Genomic DNA, 17,892 nt, shown 5'->3' on the forward strand with positions numbered 1-17,892 from the left:
TCCATGCATTTGTCTAAATGCCTTTTAAATGTTGTTAATATACCCGCCTCAACCACTTCCATTGGCAGCTCATTCCATATGTGTATCACACATTGCGTAAAAAAGTTGCCCCTCAGATTCCCTTTTATTCTTTCCCCTGTAAATGTAAACTAATGCCCTCTCATCCTCAATTCCCCAACCCTGGGAAAAAGACTTAGAGCATTAACCCCCATCCATGCCTCTCATGATCTTATACACTTCTATAATATCCCCCCTCAGTCTCCTATGCTCTAAATAAAAAGTCCTAGCTTGTCCAACTTCTTCCTATAGCTCAGACCGTTGAGTCTTGGCAATATCCTTTAAATTTCTTCTGTACTCTTTCCAGTTTAGGATCATCCTTCCTATAGCGAGGTAACCAAAACTGAACACAACACTCCAAGTGTGGCCTCACCAATGTCCTGTACAACTGCAACATAACTTTCCAACTTCTGTACTCAATGCCCTGACTGATGAAGACCAGTGTGCCAAAAGCTTTCTTCAGTGCCCTGTCTACCTGTGACTCCACTTTCAGAGAACCATGTACCTGAAATCCCTCGTCCCTCTGTTCCACTACACTTCTTAAGGCCCTACCATTCACCATGAAACTCCTACCCTGATTTGACTTTCCAAAATGCGAGACCTCACACTTATCAATATTAAATTCCATTTGCCATTACTCGGCCCACTTCCCCAGCTAGTCATGCTGCAATTTTCTCGCTGTCTGTGATACTGCCTATTTTAATGTTATCTGCAAACTTACTTATGATTGTCAGTGTTGGTAAAATCTCAGAATTCCCTTTTGTCAAATTGTGCATACTCGCAGTAACTTGCATTTATGTAGTACCTCTTAAAAATAGGAAAAATGATGATTTGTGAATCTAATAAATTCTTACTTGGTACTTTCTCACCTTTTATAATATTTATTGGCAGGGCAATGCCCATGAAGAATCTATAGAAATAGATTGGGGTACAATCCAGCTGTAACTGCAATTAGATTCATGGAATACTTACAGTTCTGAATAAGGGCATTTGGCCCATTGATACCATGTCAGTTCTATAGTTCAGCAATCTAGTCAGTCTCCCCCTACCCTGTTCTATTCTTGTAGTCCTGCAAGTTTATTTTCCCTCAAGAGTTCATCCAATCTAATTTGGAAATCGTCCTCATCTTCTCTTGCACTGCCCTTGTGAGCAAAGTTCCAGGTTATTATCATTCACTACATAAGAAAGGTTCTTCCTCCCATCCCCAATCCATGTCCTGTCATCCTTGTGCTATCAGCTAATGGGAACAGCTTCTCTTTTTCTAAGTTCCCTGACTCATGGCCCCAGTGAGTGAGAAGCATGTTGGATGACTCTCATTATGAAAAAGACCACAAAGGTAATGGTGTGTGTTGCTGAAACGATCAAAAATTGGATACAGTCATTGTGAATTATTGAGTGAGTTTAAGCGTAGCCGCAGTTGCGGATCTATTACTCCTCATTATTTTTAAAATTTATGCCTTCGGAATTTCTAGCTCTGAATTCTTTGCCCTCTTCTCCCTGAAATGTGAAAAGCAGAGTGACACACTGTTGCCCATCTGAATTATGCAAGTGGTGCTGTCAAAGTTGGGAATCAAAAAGACTTCAAAACAAAGTCTGCAATTAACTGGTACAATTTGTAACTGGACTGTCTTACATAATTTGACAGACTTCATTTAAAAAAAAAGATACCTGCAGCATTTAAAAATTACTAATCAATACAAGATGGACTTGTTGGAATAGAGGTATTGACTTATGTAATTGTTTTAATAATTAATGAATAGATGCTGTGCTAAATCTGGGATATGATCTGGAATACATTGGCTGGAAGGATAGTAGAAGCAAATTCAAAGTAACTTTGAGATGTTATTTGAATAAAAACTGAAAACATAAAACCTGTCAGGGGAATGGGACCAATAATCCTTCAAAGAGTGAAGCAAAAACTTATTGGGCCAAATGATTCCTTTCTTGGTGCAAAATTCCAGGAACTTTCTGCGAACTAATCGGCTAACTTTTCAAATTAAACGCCAGAACTGAAAACACGTGTTTTTTTTTATTCAGATGGGCATTTTTGGAATGATAATAGCAGAATTCCTTCAAGGCAGTTTACCAAATAATAGTCAGACTGGCTAGAAAGTACTTTTTACCTGTCAGACCAGGTGGGCAGGCACAGATATACTTGTCTATTTCATTCATGCACCTGGCTTCATTCCTGCAGGGTTCTGACGCACATTCATCAACTTCAATCTCGCAACGTCTGCCCTGGTAGCCAGGCACACAGAAACATAAAAACCCATCAATCTTGTCCTTGCACACAGCTCCATTTTCACATGGACTTGATGCACATTCATTCACATTGGTTTCACAGTTGGCGCCGGTGTAACCTGGTGGGCAAACACAGCTAGAGCCTGCAGCTTCATCTAAACAGATGGCACCATTCATGCAGGAGGTGTTGGCACATTTGCCGAGATAGGTTTCACAACTGGGGCCAATTTGACCTGGAGGGCAATCACAGGAGAAGTCAATTGTGCCTAAAACACTGTTGCATGTTGCATTATGCAGACAGGGATATGAAGTGCAAACGTCATATAGCTCCTTGCAGTTCTTCCCTGTAAATGGCACTGGTGCATCTGGACAATGGCAAACGTAGGTCTCGGAGTGTGGTTCACAGGTTGCATTGTTTTCGCAGAGTTTAGAGAGGCATTTGTTCAGATTTGCAGTGCTATATGAACCTAGAGAAGGTAAGAAGAAAAAAGGCAAAGTTAGAAATGACAAAATATGGCACAAGGTTACCGTAAAGGAAGCAGGTTGGTAGTTTTCACAGTAGTCAGTAAGTATTAAAAGTCATATTTGGATTCTGAACCATTCATAAAATAGTTGGCCATGCAAGCTATTCTGGTGCGATTTTGTATTTACTATGAATAGAGCTTGAAAGTTGGTGATGTGACATTTTATAGGATTGGGCTCAGCCACCTGGTTGAGCAGACTGAATGGCCTCATCCTGTTCAATGTTTCTTCAGCCAAGACCATCAAAATTCCGCATGTTCTTGCTTTACTTTAAATGGGCTGCCAGACCTCACACCTGAATAATATTGATCACAATTTAAAAATGGCTCATTGACTACGAAGCACTTTGAGATGTCAGTCTCCACCCTGTCTCAGCTCTGCGGCTGCTGAAGATCTTAGCAATACTTTAGTTACCACTAGAAACAGCTATTCCAATGATCTGTGGGCTGGTCTTCCACCTTGCAGTTTCCACAAACCTGAGCTGATCTGGAACCCTGCTGTCTGTATCCCAATTTACACCAAGTCTGATTTGCCTATCTATGACTTACATTGACACTGTTACTATAATTGTGCGCTGAACTGCATTTGCATAGTTACGGACGGACTTCCGTTACTTGTAGATTGTGCAGGGGAAACCACCACACAAACCACTTTCAGGTATTTTAAACATTGGAATCTATCCTTAGAATACCACCATCTATATACAGGTCTGACTGTACCATCTGGGTACCTGTATGTAAGATAGGAGCAGATATAGGTCATTTGGTCAGTAACTCTGGGCTGCTGTGCCAATCAATAGAATCATAGCTAATATCTACATCAGCTACACATTGCTGGACTAAACTCAAAGCCCTGAATTGATTCCTTGAATATCCAGTAATTTATGAATCTCTTCTGGTGAACATATTTGACAGTCAAAGTTTTCTGCAATAGAGCATTACAAAGCTTCACAACCCTTTGAATGAAGAAATTGCTCTTCATTTCAGTTCTAAATGTCTGATCTCTTATTCTGAGATGGGGACTCCTAATTCTAGCCTCCCAAGTCAGGAGAAACATCTTCGTATCTTGTCAAGCCACTCAAGAATTTCATTTGGAGAACAACGTTTTCAAATATGGTCATAACAGAACTAAGCATAATCCTGTAGCCAAGCTTGGGAACAGCTTCCAGGACAATGATAGCTTGGTTAGTCACAGTGAACCTAACCATTGTGTTAAACATTTATGTGTCAAGCAACACAGAAGTTCTCTGTCAGAACGCATTCATATCAGGCAGCTCACTGATGCGGCAATGATCAAGACCAAACAATCATTAATTACTTCTTGGAAAACAGCCAAAGTAGAAAAGAGTATTCTACAGTGCGGCAGGGGTTCCCAGTTGCAGGTGTATTTGACTGACCATTTAAGATTCCATTATTATTTAACTCCCGAAAAGAAAGCAGCCACTGTTCCATGAATGTTCAGCCTAACTATGACCAACGGGCCAGAACGATAAACATGAACTTTTGTTACCTAGCAGCTTTCATAATTCATTTTATTGATCATCAATGTCAGTTAAAGAGCTTTAAAGACTGCAGGAAGGACTGCTGGAGAGCAGGAATATACACTGCAATTGTGCTGGTGTCTACTCTTCAATCCAAGGGTAAAACTTGCACAGCAGCATCATACAACACACACTCCTAACACAGTCTGAGTCAAGCACACCATAAGAAGGAGTTGAGCCCCTATCAGGAGACAATTAGATAGAACAAGACACTCATTCATCAGGGTCCCACGAAGCAAATATCTTGTGAAGTACTCTATAAATTCAGTGCATAACAGCAATCTTCAGAGGGACCAAAAATACCTTCTCGATAAAGGGTCTTTTTGGTAGCAAAAGCACTTGGGAAACATATTCCAACCTAAATCAACTTTTATTAATGTGCACTGGCTTGAGGCAGGAATCATTGTGTTGTGTGACTTTTACTCTGTAACAATGTGTTCTTTCTAAGAGGTTATTAGTAGCGGGGGAACATAAAGTCGTTGGTGTCTGACTAAAAGAGAAATGCTGGGTCTGGCAACATCTGTGGAGAGAAAAACAGAAAAAATGTTTTTAGTCGAATGACCCTTCGCCAGAACCTGTTCTGCTCAATCCCCCCCCCCATTCCCAATACCTACATTAAAAAAACTCCCCTTGACACAAGTGGACATTTTTGAAAGATTCTTATTTTTGAGCATGGTATATTATATGAGAAAAATTGCAAGAAGGGGTTTATAACAGTGTAGTGGTGTGAAAAGGTCCATTAACCCTCCCAAAGGGGAAAGACAGCCAAACATCACAAACGTTACAAAGCACACAAACTCTTCAAATTGTACAACTTCTTCTGTGTAGGGAGACTTCCTACACTGTTGTGTTATGAGAAGTGAATGATAAGCCAAAGGAGGAGAGGAAGGTGAGGTTGGACATAAAAATTGTCTTCCATCTACATGTCAACCTGCTCTTTCTCTTTTCAAATTCTGATGGACTTTCCAGATCTGTATCATCACTTTCTATCATTGTCTTGGTTTGCACTTTGCTCTCCTTCTCTGAAGCTCCTTAGCGATTTGTGTCTGTTGCCAACTTTACAGTCCTTCTGCTGCTGGCATTGAAAGGGCCACCTCACAGTCATTCAAACAGTGACTGTTGTATCCCTCTGCCAATGAACACTCTTCACAATGACACTGCTTTCTCCCCATGATGTGACTCTACTCCCAACTCCTGCAATCGAAGATTACGTACTGCCTTCAGAGCGAGCTGCCAACAAGCTTGGTTTATTTATTAAGTGTCGAGAGGGTGGTGCTGGAAAAGCACAGCAGGTCAGGCAGCATTCGAGGAGCAGGAGAATCGACATTTCGGGCGAAAACCCTTCATCAGGAATGAGGTTGAGAGCCTGGGGGGTGAAGAGATAAATGGGAGGGGGTGGGGCTGAGGGAAAGGTAGCTGAGAGTGCGATAGGTGGATAGAGGTGGGGGTAATGGTGATAGGTCGGAGAGGAGAGTGGAGCGGATAGGTGGGAAGGAAGATGAACAGGTGGAACAGGTCATGAAGGCGGTGCCGAGTTAAAAGGTTGGATCTGGGATAAAGTGGGGGGAGGGGAAATTAGGAAACTGGTGATATCCACATTGATGCCAAGGGGTTGGAGGGTCCCAAGGTTGAAGATGAAATGTTCTTCCTTCAGGCATCAGGTGGTTAGGGAGTGGCAATGGAGGCGGCCCCCAAGGACTTGCATGTCCTCGGCAGACTGGGAGGGGGAGTTGAAGTGTTTGGCCCCAGGATGGTGGGGTTGGTTGGTACGGGTGTCCCAGAGGTGTTCTCTGAAGTGCTTTGCGAGTAGGTATCCTGTCGCCCCAATATAGAGAATACTGCATCGGGAGCAACGGATACATTTGATACATTAATACCAAGAGATGGCTTCATTTTTAAAACCTTTCAAAAACCCGATTAGTGGTTTAAACACACATATAAATTATACTAATTATAAACATATATAACTACATGCAAATTCAGGCCATGGCACACCCACCACCGAATGCCTCCGTATCTCATTCGGGTCTTGATAACACATTGGCAATCACATTTTCGCGACCAACCACATGCACAATTGTCAAATTGAATGGCTGTAACAACAAATTCCATCAAAACAGTCTGGCATTTTTGTCCTTAAATTTTTCTACAAATGGCAATGAGTTATGATCAGTGTATATGATTGTCTCAGATGCATATGAACATTGAAATGTTGTAGTGCCAGCACCAAGCTCTTTCTCCACTGTTGAATATTTCTGTTGATGAACATTCAACTTCCCGGAAAAATATCTAATGGGTCTTTCTATTCCTTCGCCATCCTCCTGCAGGAGCACCGCACCGACACCCACATCATTAGCATCGATAGCCACCTTGAAAGGCTTTGTGTAAACAGGTGTGGCTAATACAGGGGCATTGGTTAACACAGGTTTTAGGCTGTCAAATGCTTTTTGACAGTCCACTGTCCACTGAAACTTCTTGCCCTTTTTTAACACTTCAGTACGTGGAGCAGCCACACTGCTAAAGTTAGGTACAAATGTTTGGTAAAATACACTCACTCCCAAGAACCGTAGCACCACTTTTTTTTGATGCTGTGGGAAATTCCCCAATTACTTTCATTTCTGTATCCCATGGGGCCATTTGTCCATGTCCAATAAAATGGCCCAGGAAGGTGACTTGGGCTTTGGCAAATTCCCTTTTAGCTAGATTTACCACCAAGCCTACCTTCCGAAGCCGATCAAATAAGTCCGATAAATGCGATAAATGTTCTTTCCATGAGTGACTAAAAATCATCGATATACACCACACAGTTGGGTAATCTGGCAATGACCTTATTAGTCAGTCTCTGAAAAGTGGCTGGAGTGTTTTTCGTACCAAATGGCATGACTTTGAACTGATATAGTCCATTTGGCTATGAAAGCCGAAATTGCCTTTCCTCTCTCTGACAGAGGTTCTTGCCAGTAGCCTCTGAGCAAGTCCCACTTAGAAATGTAAGTTGCTTGTCCCACTTTTTCGACACATTCCTCCAACTGTGGAATTGGATATGCATCAGCATTTGTAACGGTGTTGACTTTGCAATAATCCACACAGAGCCGTTGGGTACCATCTCGCTTTGGCACCATGACTATGGGTGAGCTCCAGTCACTATAGCTCACTTTGATTATGCCATCTTGGAGCATGCACTCTATCTCCTTCTGAACCAGTGCCAAATTTAGAAAGTTATGCCTATAAGGATGTTGCTTAATCAGAACAGCATTACCTATATCTACAACATGCACAATTAGGTAAGTACTTCCTAGTTTATTTCCACATTTCCCCCAATTGATAGTAATAGCTCTTTCAGGTCGTTTCAATTTTCTTGTGGGAAGTAACTCAATAATTTGTCCCAATTTTTGACAACTTCCTCATTGTCCAATTTGATTTGAGGAATGTCCAATTCACAATCCTCTGAACTTGTTTCTTCCTTCCGTGCTGTATTCATTAACACCTTCTCCTCTTGCTTTCCTTTCCTATCCAAATACCTTTTAGCATATTCACATGACACATTCTGTGAGATTTCTTCCTGTCTGGAGTCCTTATCAAGTAGCTCACCTCACTCAATTGAGGAAGTTGTGGAGGCTGGTACAATTACAACATTTAAGAGGCATTTGGATGGGTATATGAATAGGAAGGGTTTGAGGTGATATGGGCCAGGTACTGGCAGGTGGGACTAGATTGGGTTGGGATATCTGGTCGGCATGGACGGGTTGGACCGAAGGGTCTGTTTCCATGCTGTACATCTCTATGACTCTATGACTCTCGATTTGATAAGGTCCACTAAACTTTGCTGTTTTAACTCTCTGCTCTTCCACATGAGTTCGCACTACTTCGGGTGTGAAGTTTTGAATTCCTCCAAAATAAATACCTCTCTAAGGGCATCATAGGTTTGCTCGATTTTTAAAGCTCTTATCCATCTATTGAAATTACTCTGTTTGATCCTTTCAAACTCAATGTAGGTTTGACCAAGGTCCCTCCTTAGATTCCTGAAACGTCTATAGGCTTCTGGTACAAGCTCATATGCTATTAAAATGGCATTTTCACTTCCACATACTCCCCAGATACCTCCTCTGGTAGTGATGCGAATACCTCACTAGCCCTACCTACAAGTTTTGTTTGGATCAACAAAACCCACATTGCCACTGGCCACTGCATTTGTTTAGCCACCTTTTCAAATGAGATGAAAAAGACTTCCACATCCTTCTCATCAAACTTAGGCAATGCTTGAACATACTTAAACAGTTTCTTACTGGACCTCTGATTACCAGAGGCTTGCTCATCCTCACTCTCTTCCTCACTAAGCCTATCCTCAGCCTTTATCTGCAGCCTTTTAAGTTGACTTTCCTTTTTAAGTGTCAGTTTTGAAGTTCAAAAGCTCTCTCTTTTTCTTTCTCTTCTGTTGCTCTCTCTTTTTCTCTCTGTTCTGCTGCTCTCTCTCTTTTTCCCCCTTTTCTGCTTTTAATCATAACTCAGACTGTTTCATTTCTGCTGCCCTTTCCTTATCTCTCGCCTCTAACTCAAGCTGCTTCATTTGCAATTGAATTTTTTCTATCTCTACAGATTCTGATGGTATCTCTAGCAACCTTAAATGCTGAGCTACTGCTTTAATATTCTCTCCTTTCCTCACAGAAGTAGGCAGTTCCAATTCCAGCTTCTCTGCGAATTCCTGCAGCTTGGTCTTATTCACGTTTTGCAAAACTTGCAAAGTTACCGCATCTACTTCCAGAAAACTCTTGGCGACTGAGAGAGCCATTACTATCCCAAACTTTGTCTGCCCAACCAAACCAATACCCGAAATAAAGACACTAGCACCTACCACTTGCTATTTAAAATCCCGCAGAGAGCCCAAATCTGTTATGGATTCAGCTGGACCACTCAAAGCATTCTTGAGCTGGCAACCCAGACCATAACTTTGCAATTTGTTTTGGTAAGTGGATAGTGTAAATTACCTGGAGTAGGTTGACTATTAGGTTTTAAAACAGAGAGATATTTATTCACAAAATTACACAATGAAACATAAAAGGACAGAATAAAAAACGCCTACAGAACTCAGTCTATCCAAACTGGACTTAATTATGCTGTTCCAAATATAAACAACAGTCCCAATAAGCAAAACCCCTTAAAAGCCAGTATAAATGAATGGAACAGATGCTTACAGGTTGAAGTTAGCAGGGCAGAAAGAGAGAGAGAAGGTCCACACAGCTCACTGTTGAACTCCCAACTAGTTCTGGACTGAACTGCTCAGCTAGAGAGCTGACCACTCCCCTTTCATTATACGGGTCACTTCTAAAACATGACCACGTTGGCCTGATGTTTCATCTGCTTACATATAAACAAAAGGCCTCTCAAAATCTTTTCATCTCTGTACCAAAGCAGTCTGATCAGAGCCTGGCCTGGTTTATGACCCCTCTGAAAAATAATCAAGGACAGAATATCCTTAAGAAAAGGAACAGCTTTTACAAAATAAAAGGAACCAGCTTTGTGACACAGGTGAAACTTTGATGGATGTGGAAGACTCCTTTGGGGTCTTGAACGGAGGTGAGGGAGGAGGTGTGGGCACAGGTTTTGCAATTCCTGTGGTGACAGGGGAAGGTGCCGGGAGGGGAGGGTGGGTTGGTGGGGGTGGCGTGGACCTGATGAGGGAGTCGCGCAGGGAACGGTCTTTATGGAAAGTGGATAGGGGCGGGGAGAGAAATATATCTCTGATGGTAGGGTCTGTTTGCAGGTGGAAGAAATGGCGGAGGATGATGTGATGAATGCTGAGGTTGGTGGGTGGAAGGTGAGGACCGGGGCGGGGGGGGTTTCTGTCCTTGTTGCGTTTGTAGGGGGCGGGGTTCGAGGGCAGAGGTGCAGGAAATGGATGAGATGCGCTGGAGGGCATCAACAACCACATGTAAGGGGAAACTGCAGTCTTTAAAGATGGAGGCCATCTGGTGGAACTGGTCCTCCTGGAAGCAGATGCGGCAGAGGTGGGAATAAGGGATAACATTTTCACAGGAGGCAGGGTGGGAGGAAGTGTAATCCAGGTAGCTGTGGGAGTTGGTGGGTTTATAGAAGATGTCAGTGTTGAGTTTGTCACCATTGATGGAGATGGAGAGTCCAGAAAGGGGAGGGAGGTGTCGGAGATGGTCCAGATGAATTTAAGGTCAGGGTGGAATGTGTTGGTGAAGTTGATGAACTGTTCAACCTCCTCGTGGGAACACTAGGTGGCACCGATATAGTCATCAATGTAGTGGAGGAAGAGGTGGGGAGTGCTGCCAGTGTAACTACGGAAGATGAACTGTTCCACGTAGCTGACGAAGAGACAGGCTTAGCTGGGGCCCATACGGGTGCCCATGGCTACCCCTTTCATCTGGAGGAACTGGGAGGATTCAAAGGAAAAATTGTTGAGGGTGAGGACCAGTTTAGTCAAACAAATCAGAGTGTCAGTGGAAGAGTACTGGTGGGGACATCAGGTGAGGAAGAAATAGAGGGGTTGGAGGCCCTGGTCATGGCTGATGGAGATGTATCGGGACTGGATGTACATGGTGAAGATGAGGCATTGGGGGCCAGGGAAACAAAAGTCTTAGAGGAGGTGGACAGCATGGCTGGTGTCGCAAACGTATGTGGAGAGTTTCTGGACCAGGGGGGATAGGACAGTATCAAGGTATGTGGAGATGGGTTCGGTGGGGCAGGAGCAGGCCGAGATGATGGGTCGGCCGGGATAGGCTTGTGGATTTTGGGTTGGAGGTAGAACCGGGCGGTGAGGAGTTTCTGAACTATGAGGTAGGAAGCTGTGGGTAGGAGATCTCCTGAGGTGATGAGGTTGTGTACGGTCTGGGAGATGATGGTTTGGTGATGGGAGGTGAGATCGTGGCCGAGGGGGCAGTAGGAGGAAGTGTCTTCAAGTTAGCACCTGGCTTCAACAGTGTAGAGGTCGGTGCGCCAAACTACCACTGCGCCCCCCCACCTTTGTCCACTGGTTTGATGGTGAGGTTGGGGTTGGAGCAGAGGGAGTGAACAGCTGCACATTCTGGCAGTGAGAGGTTGGAGTGGGTGAGGTGGGTGGATAGGTTGACCCGGTCAAAGTCCCGGTGGCAGGTGGAAATAAAGAGATCGAGGGTGGGTAATAGGCCAGCATGGGGTGCCCAGGTGGATGGGGCATTTTGGAGGTGGGAGAAGGGGTCCTCGGAAGATGGACGGGGAGAATGATGGAGAAAGTAAGCTCAGAGGTGGAGACAGCGGAAGAAGTGTTTGATGTCACAACACGTGTTGAATGAATTGATCCGGGAGCGGAGGGGGATGAAGGTAAGGTCTTTGCTGAGGACTGATCGTTTGTCCTCAGTAAGGGGGAGGTCTGGGGGGAATGGTGAAAACTCGGCAGGGCTGGGATCTAGGAACTAGTGTAGGCTGAAGCTGGGAGTGGGGGCAGAGGCTGTGGCTACAGTGGGTGTGGTAGTGGGGGGAGTGGGGGTGAAGTCATTTATGGAAATGACGCTGACCCGGGACCGTCAGAGGGGGGTGTGGGGGGGTGGTGGAGGTGGTGACTGTGGGATCCGTGGGAGGCATGTCGGCAGTGTTCAGGTGAGAGGCCTAAGCGGGGGTGGAAGTGGTTGCGACGGTGGAAGCTACAGGGTGGAAGTGATGGAACGCTTGGTGTAGGTGATGTCGGTGGAGACAGAAGTGGCTGTGGCAGCAGCAACAAAGGGGGTGGAAGTGATGCATTCTGCAGTGCGTCTCATCCACTTCCCATACCTCTGCCCTCAAACCCCACCCCTCCAACCACATCAACGACAAACCCCCCCCCCCCCTCCCACCCATCTCCTGGTCCTCACCTTCCACCACACCAACCCTCATATACATCACATCATCCTCTGCCATTTCCTCCACCTACAAACAGGTCCCACCACCAGAGATATATTTCCCTCCCCACCCCTATCTGCTTTCCGTAAAGACCATTCCCTCCACGACTCCCTCGTCAGGTCCATGCACCCCTACAACCCACCCTTCCCTCCTGGCACCTTCCCCTGCCACTGCAGGAATTGCAAAACCTGTGCCCACACCTCCCACCTCACCTCCATCCAAGGTCCCAAAGGGTCCTTCCACATCCACCAGAGTTTCACCTGCACTTCCACACATGTCATTTACTGTATCCGTTGCTCCCGATGCGGTCTCCTCTACATTGGGGAGATAGGATGCCTACTACCAGAGCTATTCAGAGAACATCTCCAGGACATCCACATCAATCAACCAACCCCACCACCCCGGGCCAAACACTTCAACTCCCCCACCCCCTCCACCATGGACATGCAGGTCCTGGGCCTCCTCCATCAGCATTCCTTAACCACCCGATGCATGGAGAAAGAACGCCTCATCTTCCGCCTCAGGACCCTCCAAACCCTTGGAATCAATGTGAATTTCACCAGTTTCCTCATTTCCCCTCTCCCCACCTTATCCCAGATCCAACCTTACAACGGCACCGCCCTCATGACCTGTCCTACCTGTCCATCTTCCTTTCCACCTAACCGTTCCACCCTCCCCTCTGACTTATCATCATTAACCCCCACCTATCACACTCTCAGCTACCATCCCTCCAGCCCCACTCCCCTCCCATTTATCTCTCCACCCCCGAGGCTCCCAGCTCATTCCTGATAAAGGGCTTTTGCCCAAAATGATGATTCTCCTGCTCCTCAGATGCTGCCTGTGCTTTCCCAGCACCACACTCTCGACTCTAATCTCCAGCATCTGCAGTCCTCACTTTTGCCTAATTTCTAAAGTGGCCAGTTCACAGACTCTGTCTGGTACTTCCCATGAACATGAATGGAAATCTGAGCATACTGGCCAGGAAACCAGCCTCCTGAATCCAGAGGGGTGGCTCATGCAGCTGCCCCTGAAACTGTCTGCTGCAACTTTTGAAAATTAAGTCAGTTTTCTTCAAAAAACACAGATTTCATACCCTTAGCTGACTCAAAGCATTCCACCACTATGTTACAAATGTGCTTTTAGGAGAAGCAGCAACCCCTTCAAGGGCTCTTGGATAATCTGCTTCTGGAATTGTGGGGCTCTCAACATATCCAGTGCTAATTGCTGAAAGTGCTGAATGCTTATTATAATGAGATGACCTTGCTTTAAAGTGCAAGGTCAAATGGAAACACCACAAATTTGCACAATGGCCAAAAAGCAGCAATCCCGGCACTTGAATTAGAACCATGTTTTCCCCCGATAACATTCCTTTGTAGTTAGCAGTGGCACTTGAACATTGATATAAACGTTTTCTTTTCCAAGGAAACTATTACATGTACCAGAAACCAGCTATCAGAATATGAAACAGACGTTGGATAAAATATCAGGTTTCTTTTGAATCTTATTCTGAACAGAATAACGTACTGCTGCAAATAGAGGTTTCAACAGCCTTTAATAACATTCAATTTGATTTTCAATAAACACTGTCTTTTAACTGCTTTCAACAAAATACGCAATGCAGGCTGTGAGGCACAAAGTGCTCAATGCTGATTGTCACTGTGTGCTGATGAAGTGCTTTAAAAACAGACCATGTGATCAGAACTGGAGATTGGAGGAGAGCTCTGTGTATTCCATTTAACTTGAGTTGGAGATTGAAATTTCTCTTGAAACTCAAAAATAATGAGCTGGACCGATGCCAGAGCACAGCAAGATTTGAGTCAAGTGAGTGATGTGCCCCTTGTGTTGTGGTGGGAGATTCAGTGTGCACACTGTTTACTGTCTGCCTCTAATTCCATTCTAATTTCTTTCGTTTTGTTCACAGATCCAAATTTGACGTTGTCCTGTTGTACGATATTCAAATGATCCATGCTATATTTAAAGCTGCAGGTCTGTGTTCAAGTTGCCACATTTGTTATTTTGTATTTGATTAATCCCCTTTTTATATTAATGCGGGGAAAAAAAAGTCATGTTTGCTTGTCGGGCTTAATTTTTCTCAGATGGATTATTTCATGTTGAATTAAGTAAATCTAATCTGACATATCAGATAACCTTGCAAAAAAAAAATTAAAAACTGGATTTGTGAGTTTGTCAGATTATTCTTGACAAAAATAAAAATCCTGTGAATGGAAGTAATTAGTAGAAGTTCAAAACATTTTTAGGTGGTATTTCCTTGATGGATTTATCTGTTGTCTTTCTATGGAAACCAGAAGAATGTCAACTGAGATACCTGCCTGTCCACTGGCATTACCTCCGTAAAGAAAATCCTAGTCATTTGACAAGCAAGGAGGATAGGAGAGGATGATTATCTGAACATTAAAAATGAGACTAAAGACTGTTGATGAAGATTGCAGGAAAGCTATCATAATTCCTGGGTGCTGTTAAAATGGAATTTTCTGCCAGGTTGAAATTACCCTGCACTGGTTGCGATTCTGCACAGAGCTGGAACAAATTACCAGAGGTGTTTTTACAGATTTTGTTCGACAAGACACTTTCAATATAGAAAATAGAAACAGGAATAGGCCATTCTGCCCATCAAGCCTGCTCCACCATGCACTAGGATATTGGCTGACCCTGTTTCTCAATACCACATACGCATTATATAAATTCAGCTTTGGTGCAGAGCAATTAGACTTCCCGTTAACACCAAACTTATATTCAGTCCTTTGGGAGTGAGAGTTGAACTGACCTTGAAAGAAAGAAAGGGTACCTACTATAAGATAGCACAATCCTGATTGTTCCAGTGTTGGCAGCTGACATCTGCAATGCCAGATTTAAGTTGCATTTAAAACAAAACAAGAACTTAAATTTAGATTCCACCTTTAACTACTTTGGAACATCTCAAAGCAACTTTCAACTAACAAAGCACTCTACATGCAGCCAATGTTGGAATGCAGAAAATGTGGCAACTAGTTTGCACACAATAGTTTCCCACAAGCAACAATGTGACAAAAACAGAATCTTCTTTGGTGATGTTGATTAAAAGAGAAAACTTAGGCAGATCACCAAGGAGGACTCCTGTGCTCTTATTTACAATAATGCTATCAAAGGTCTTATATGTGCTTGACTGTGTAGATAGGGCCCCAACTTGCCATTTCTTGCAAAATATGGGAACTCTGAAGTGTAACAATCCCTTGGTCTTGCATTGGAATATTTGTCCAGATTTTGTGCTCTATCCTAGAGTAGGACATAAATTTACAACATTCCAGCTCTAAGTCAGGAGTGCTACAATTAAGCCCCAGCTAGATCCTGACAATATAATTATGGCACTCATTCAATGATGCTCCAATTATAGTCTGGTTCCACCATATGTATATCAAGAAGTCCAAGGTTAATTCTTTCACATACACTGACAACTTCTTGCTACAAACAACATTCTTATCTTTCTTTTTAAGGAAATATAAAATTATTATACTTATCTTGACATTCATAATACTTTGATCCATTTATTTTTAGAAAAGCTATGAATATTAATAAATTATGATGAAATTAATTTATTAAAAGAAAGCTTGTAAGTAGAAACTTTAGAATAGAATACCATGCGATGCATGCATAATGTCACCATAGACTTATCAGATCATATGGCTGCTCTCTCATTAGAGACAGAGAGACAATGGTGGTCTAACCTGAGGGTCACTATGCCTCAGGAAAGCGAAGTGGTTCAGAAGGGTAATCCTTCAAGGCAACCTCCAAAGGTGTGGGAATTGAATCCATGTTGTTGGTGTTGTAAACCAGCCATTCAGCCAACTGAGATAAACTTCCCAGATCTGCTCCTGGGCCTGGCCAGGCTGACAATAAACAGGTCTGGGCAGCAGGCTGTGGAGGGGAGTCTTCTCTGCCAATTGCCTGCCTCTCTTCCACAGTTACATTTGAGCCTGGGTGTCACTGGACAGGGAGCTCGTGGAAGCCACCAATATTCTCGACACCTTTAGTGAGAGGATGGAGTGCTTTATTTCTCCCTCCTCCAACTCCATTTTGATTTAGTATCTTCCTTTTTTCCCTGAACCAGCTCCCCCGCCCTCTTATTTTTTCTATGACAGCATTGCGCTTCACAGGCTGTGCTTTTCAATGTTTCAATAGCCGCACGGGTGTTTTGCTGGTGGTGGAAAAAATATATAATAAAATCTTTGCACAATGGTGTCTTTTTACGGTGTCACAATATAAAACACATTTTTTAAAAAGTGTTGGTAAAATAAAGAAACAAGCTGAAAGGATAACAGACCATTTGTTTTTTACGTTTCTGTTTATGTTGTTTCTGCTCAATAGATACAATTTCCTCCAACATAACTAATTATATATTAGTCCTCAAACAAAATAACAACTATACGTCAGAAACATTGGTGTGCCACCCACCCAGACCATAATATTCCGGTTTTCTTAGAAGAGCCATTTGGGTAATTAATATGGGCTAAGGAGCTTCTAAAACAATATGACAAATGTGGCATTTTTATTTTATTGCCCAGCTAACACCATGAAGCAGTTGTGTAGTTCTGGAGTGATAAGCAGGCTGATGTTTGGAACTGTCCTTCCCTTGTCATGAAGCTCTTCATCTGAGCATCATCTTAGACCTAGTTATTTCTTTCATGAAATATCTTTTCCTGTTTGAAATATCAAGCAGCTGTTTCATACATAATAAACAATACGCACATAAAATAATATCCAGTACTAAGCTAATCAGTAGTAACCTTTCTCTCTGAAAAACAATCTTTTTTTTTCTTCAGTGTTTTCTAATGACAGAAGTTGGCTGGTCTACTTTAGCAAGAGTGGTGCTGGAAAAGCACAGCCGGCCAGGCAGCATCCAAGGAGCAGGAGAATCGACGTTTCAGGCATAAGCCCTCCATCAGGAATGATGAAGGGGTTTTGCCCAAAATGTCGATTCTACCGCTCCTCAGATGCTGCCTGATCTGCTATGCTTTCCCAGCACCACACTCTGGACTCTGATCTCCAGCATCTGCAGTCCTCACCTTCTTCTAGTTTACTTTATCTTATTCTTTGTAACTGGATAAACCAATGAACTGATTCATCCATTAGTTCTTGTTTACATGAGTACCTTTTAAATGCCAGCTGTGTTCAAACTAATTTTCTGTTGTATATTATTATGAATAGACCATACACGCTAACTTGGTACTTTTCCTAAATAAAAGTAGAAAGTGCTGGAAATAGGTCTGAAGCATCTGCAGCGAGAGATAGAATTGTTTCCAACTGAGCACGTTTTTTTTTCTCCAAGCAAGAGTCATATTTGACAATGTTGGCCTCTTTAAAAAGAGTAGATGGAATCCAGATCCACCATTAGATCTGTCAGATCTAACTTTTAGATTAGATTACTTACAGTGTGGAAACAGACCCTTTGGCCCAACAAGTCCACACTGACCCTCTGAACAGCAACCCACCCAGACCCATTCCCCTACATTTACCTCTTCACCTAACACTACGGGCAATTTAGCATGGCCAATTCACCTCACCTGCACATTTTTGGACTGTTGAAGAAAACCGGAGCACCCGGAGGAAACCCACACATGTGCAAACTCCATACGGACAGTTGCCTGAGGAAGGAATTGAAC

At 43.3% G+C, this 17,892-nt stretch overlaps 1 protein-coding gene and 1 long non-coding RNA gene across 5 annotated transcripts in view; one reads left to right on the forward strand and one right to left on the reverse strand.

The window, feature by feature from the left end:
- Positions 1-17,892, reverse strand: part of crb1 (crumbs cell polarity complex component 1) — a 116,895-nt gene that overhangs the window by 83,731 nt on the left and 15,272 nt on the right. For all 4 annotated transcript variants that reach the window (XM_087990844.1, XM_087990842.1, XM_043699793.2 and 1 more), the window contains exon 2: positions 2,181-2,765. In XM_087990844.1, coding sequence (XP_087846970.1) covers positions 2,181-2,765 — 585 coding nt within the window. The remainder of the gene's footprint in view (positions 1-2,180; positions 2,766-17,892) is intronic.
- The window catches only part of LOC122554558 (uncharacterized), a 31,785-nt gene continuing 27,886 nt past the window's right edge, over positions 13,994-17,892 (forward strand). Inside the window, exons 1-2 of the long non-coding RNA XR_006313024.2 lie at positions 13,994-14,056; positions 14,157-14,221. This is a non-coding gene — a long non-coding RNA (uncharacterized LOC122554558). The remainder of the gene's footprint in view (positions 14,057-14,156; positions 14,222-17,892) is intronic.

This window comes from Chiloscyllium plagiosum, unplaced genomic scaffold (assembly GCF_037043375.1).
Source record: "Chiloscyllium plagiosum isolate Xiang-an unplaced genomic scaffold, Cpla_swu_hap1 HiC_scaffold_9, whole genome shotgun sequence".
NCBI lineage: Eukaryota > Metazoa > Chordata > Chondrichthyes > Orectolobiformes > Hemiscylliidae > Chiloscyllium > Chiloscyllium plagiosum.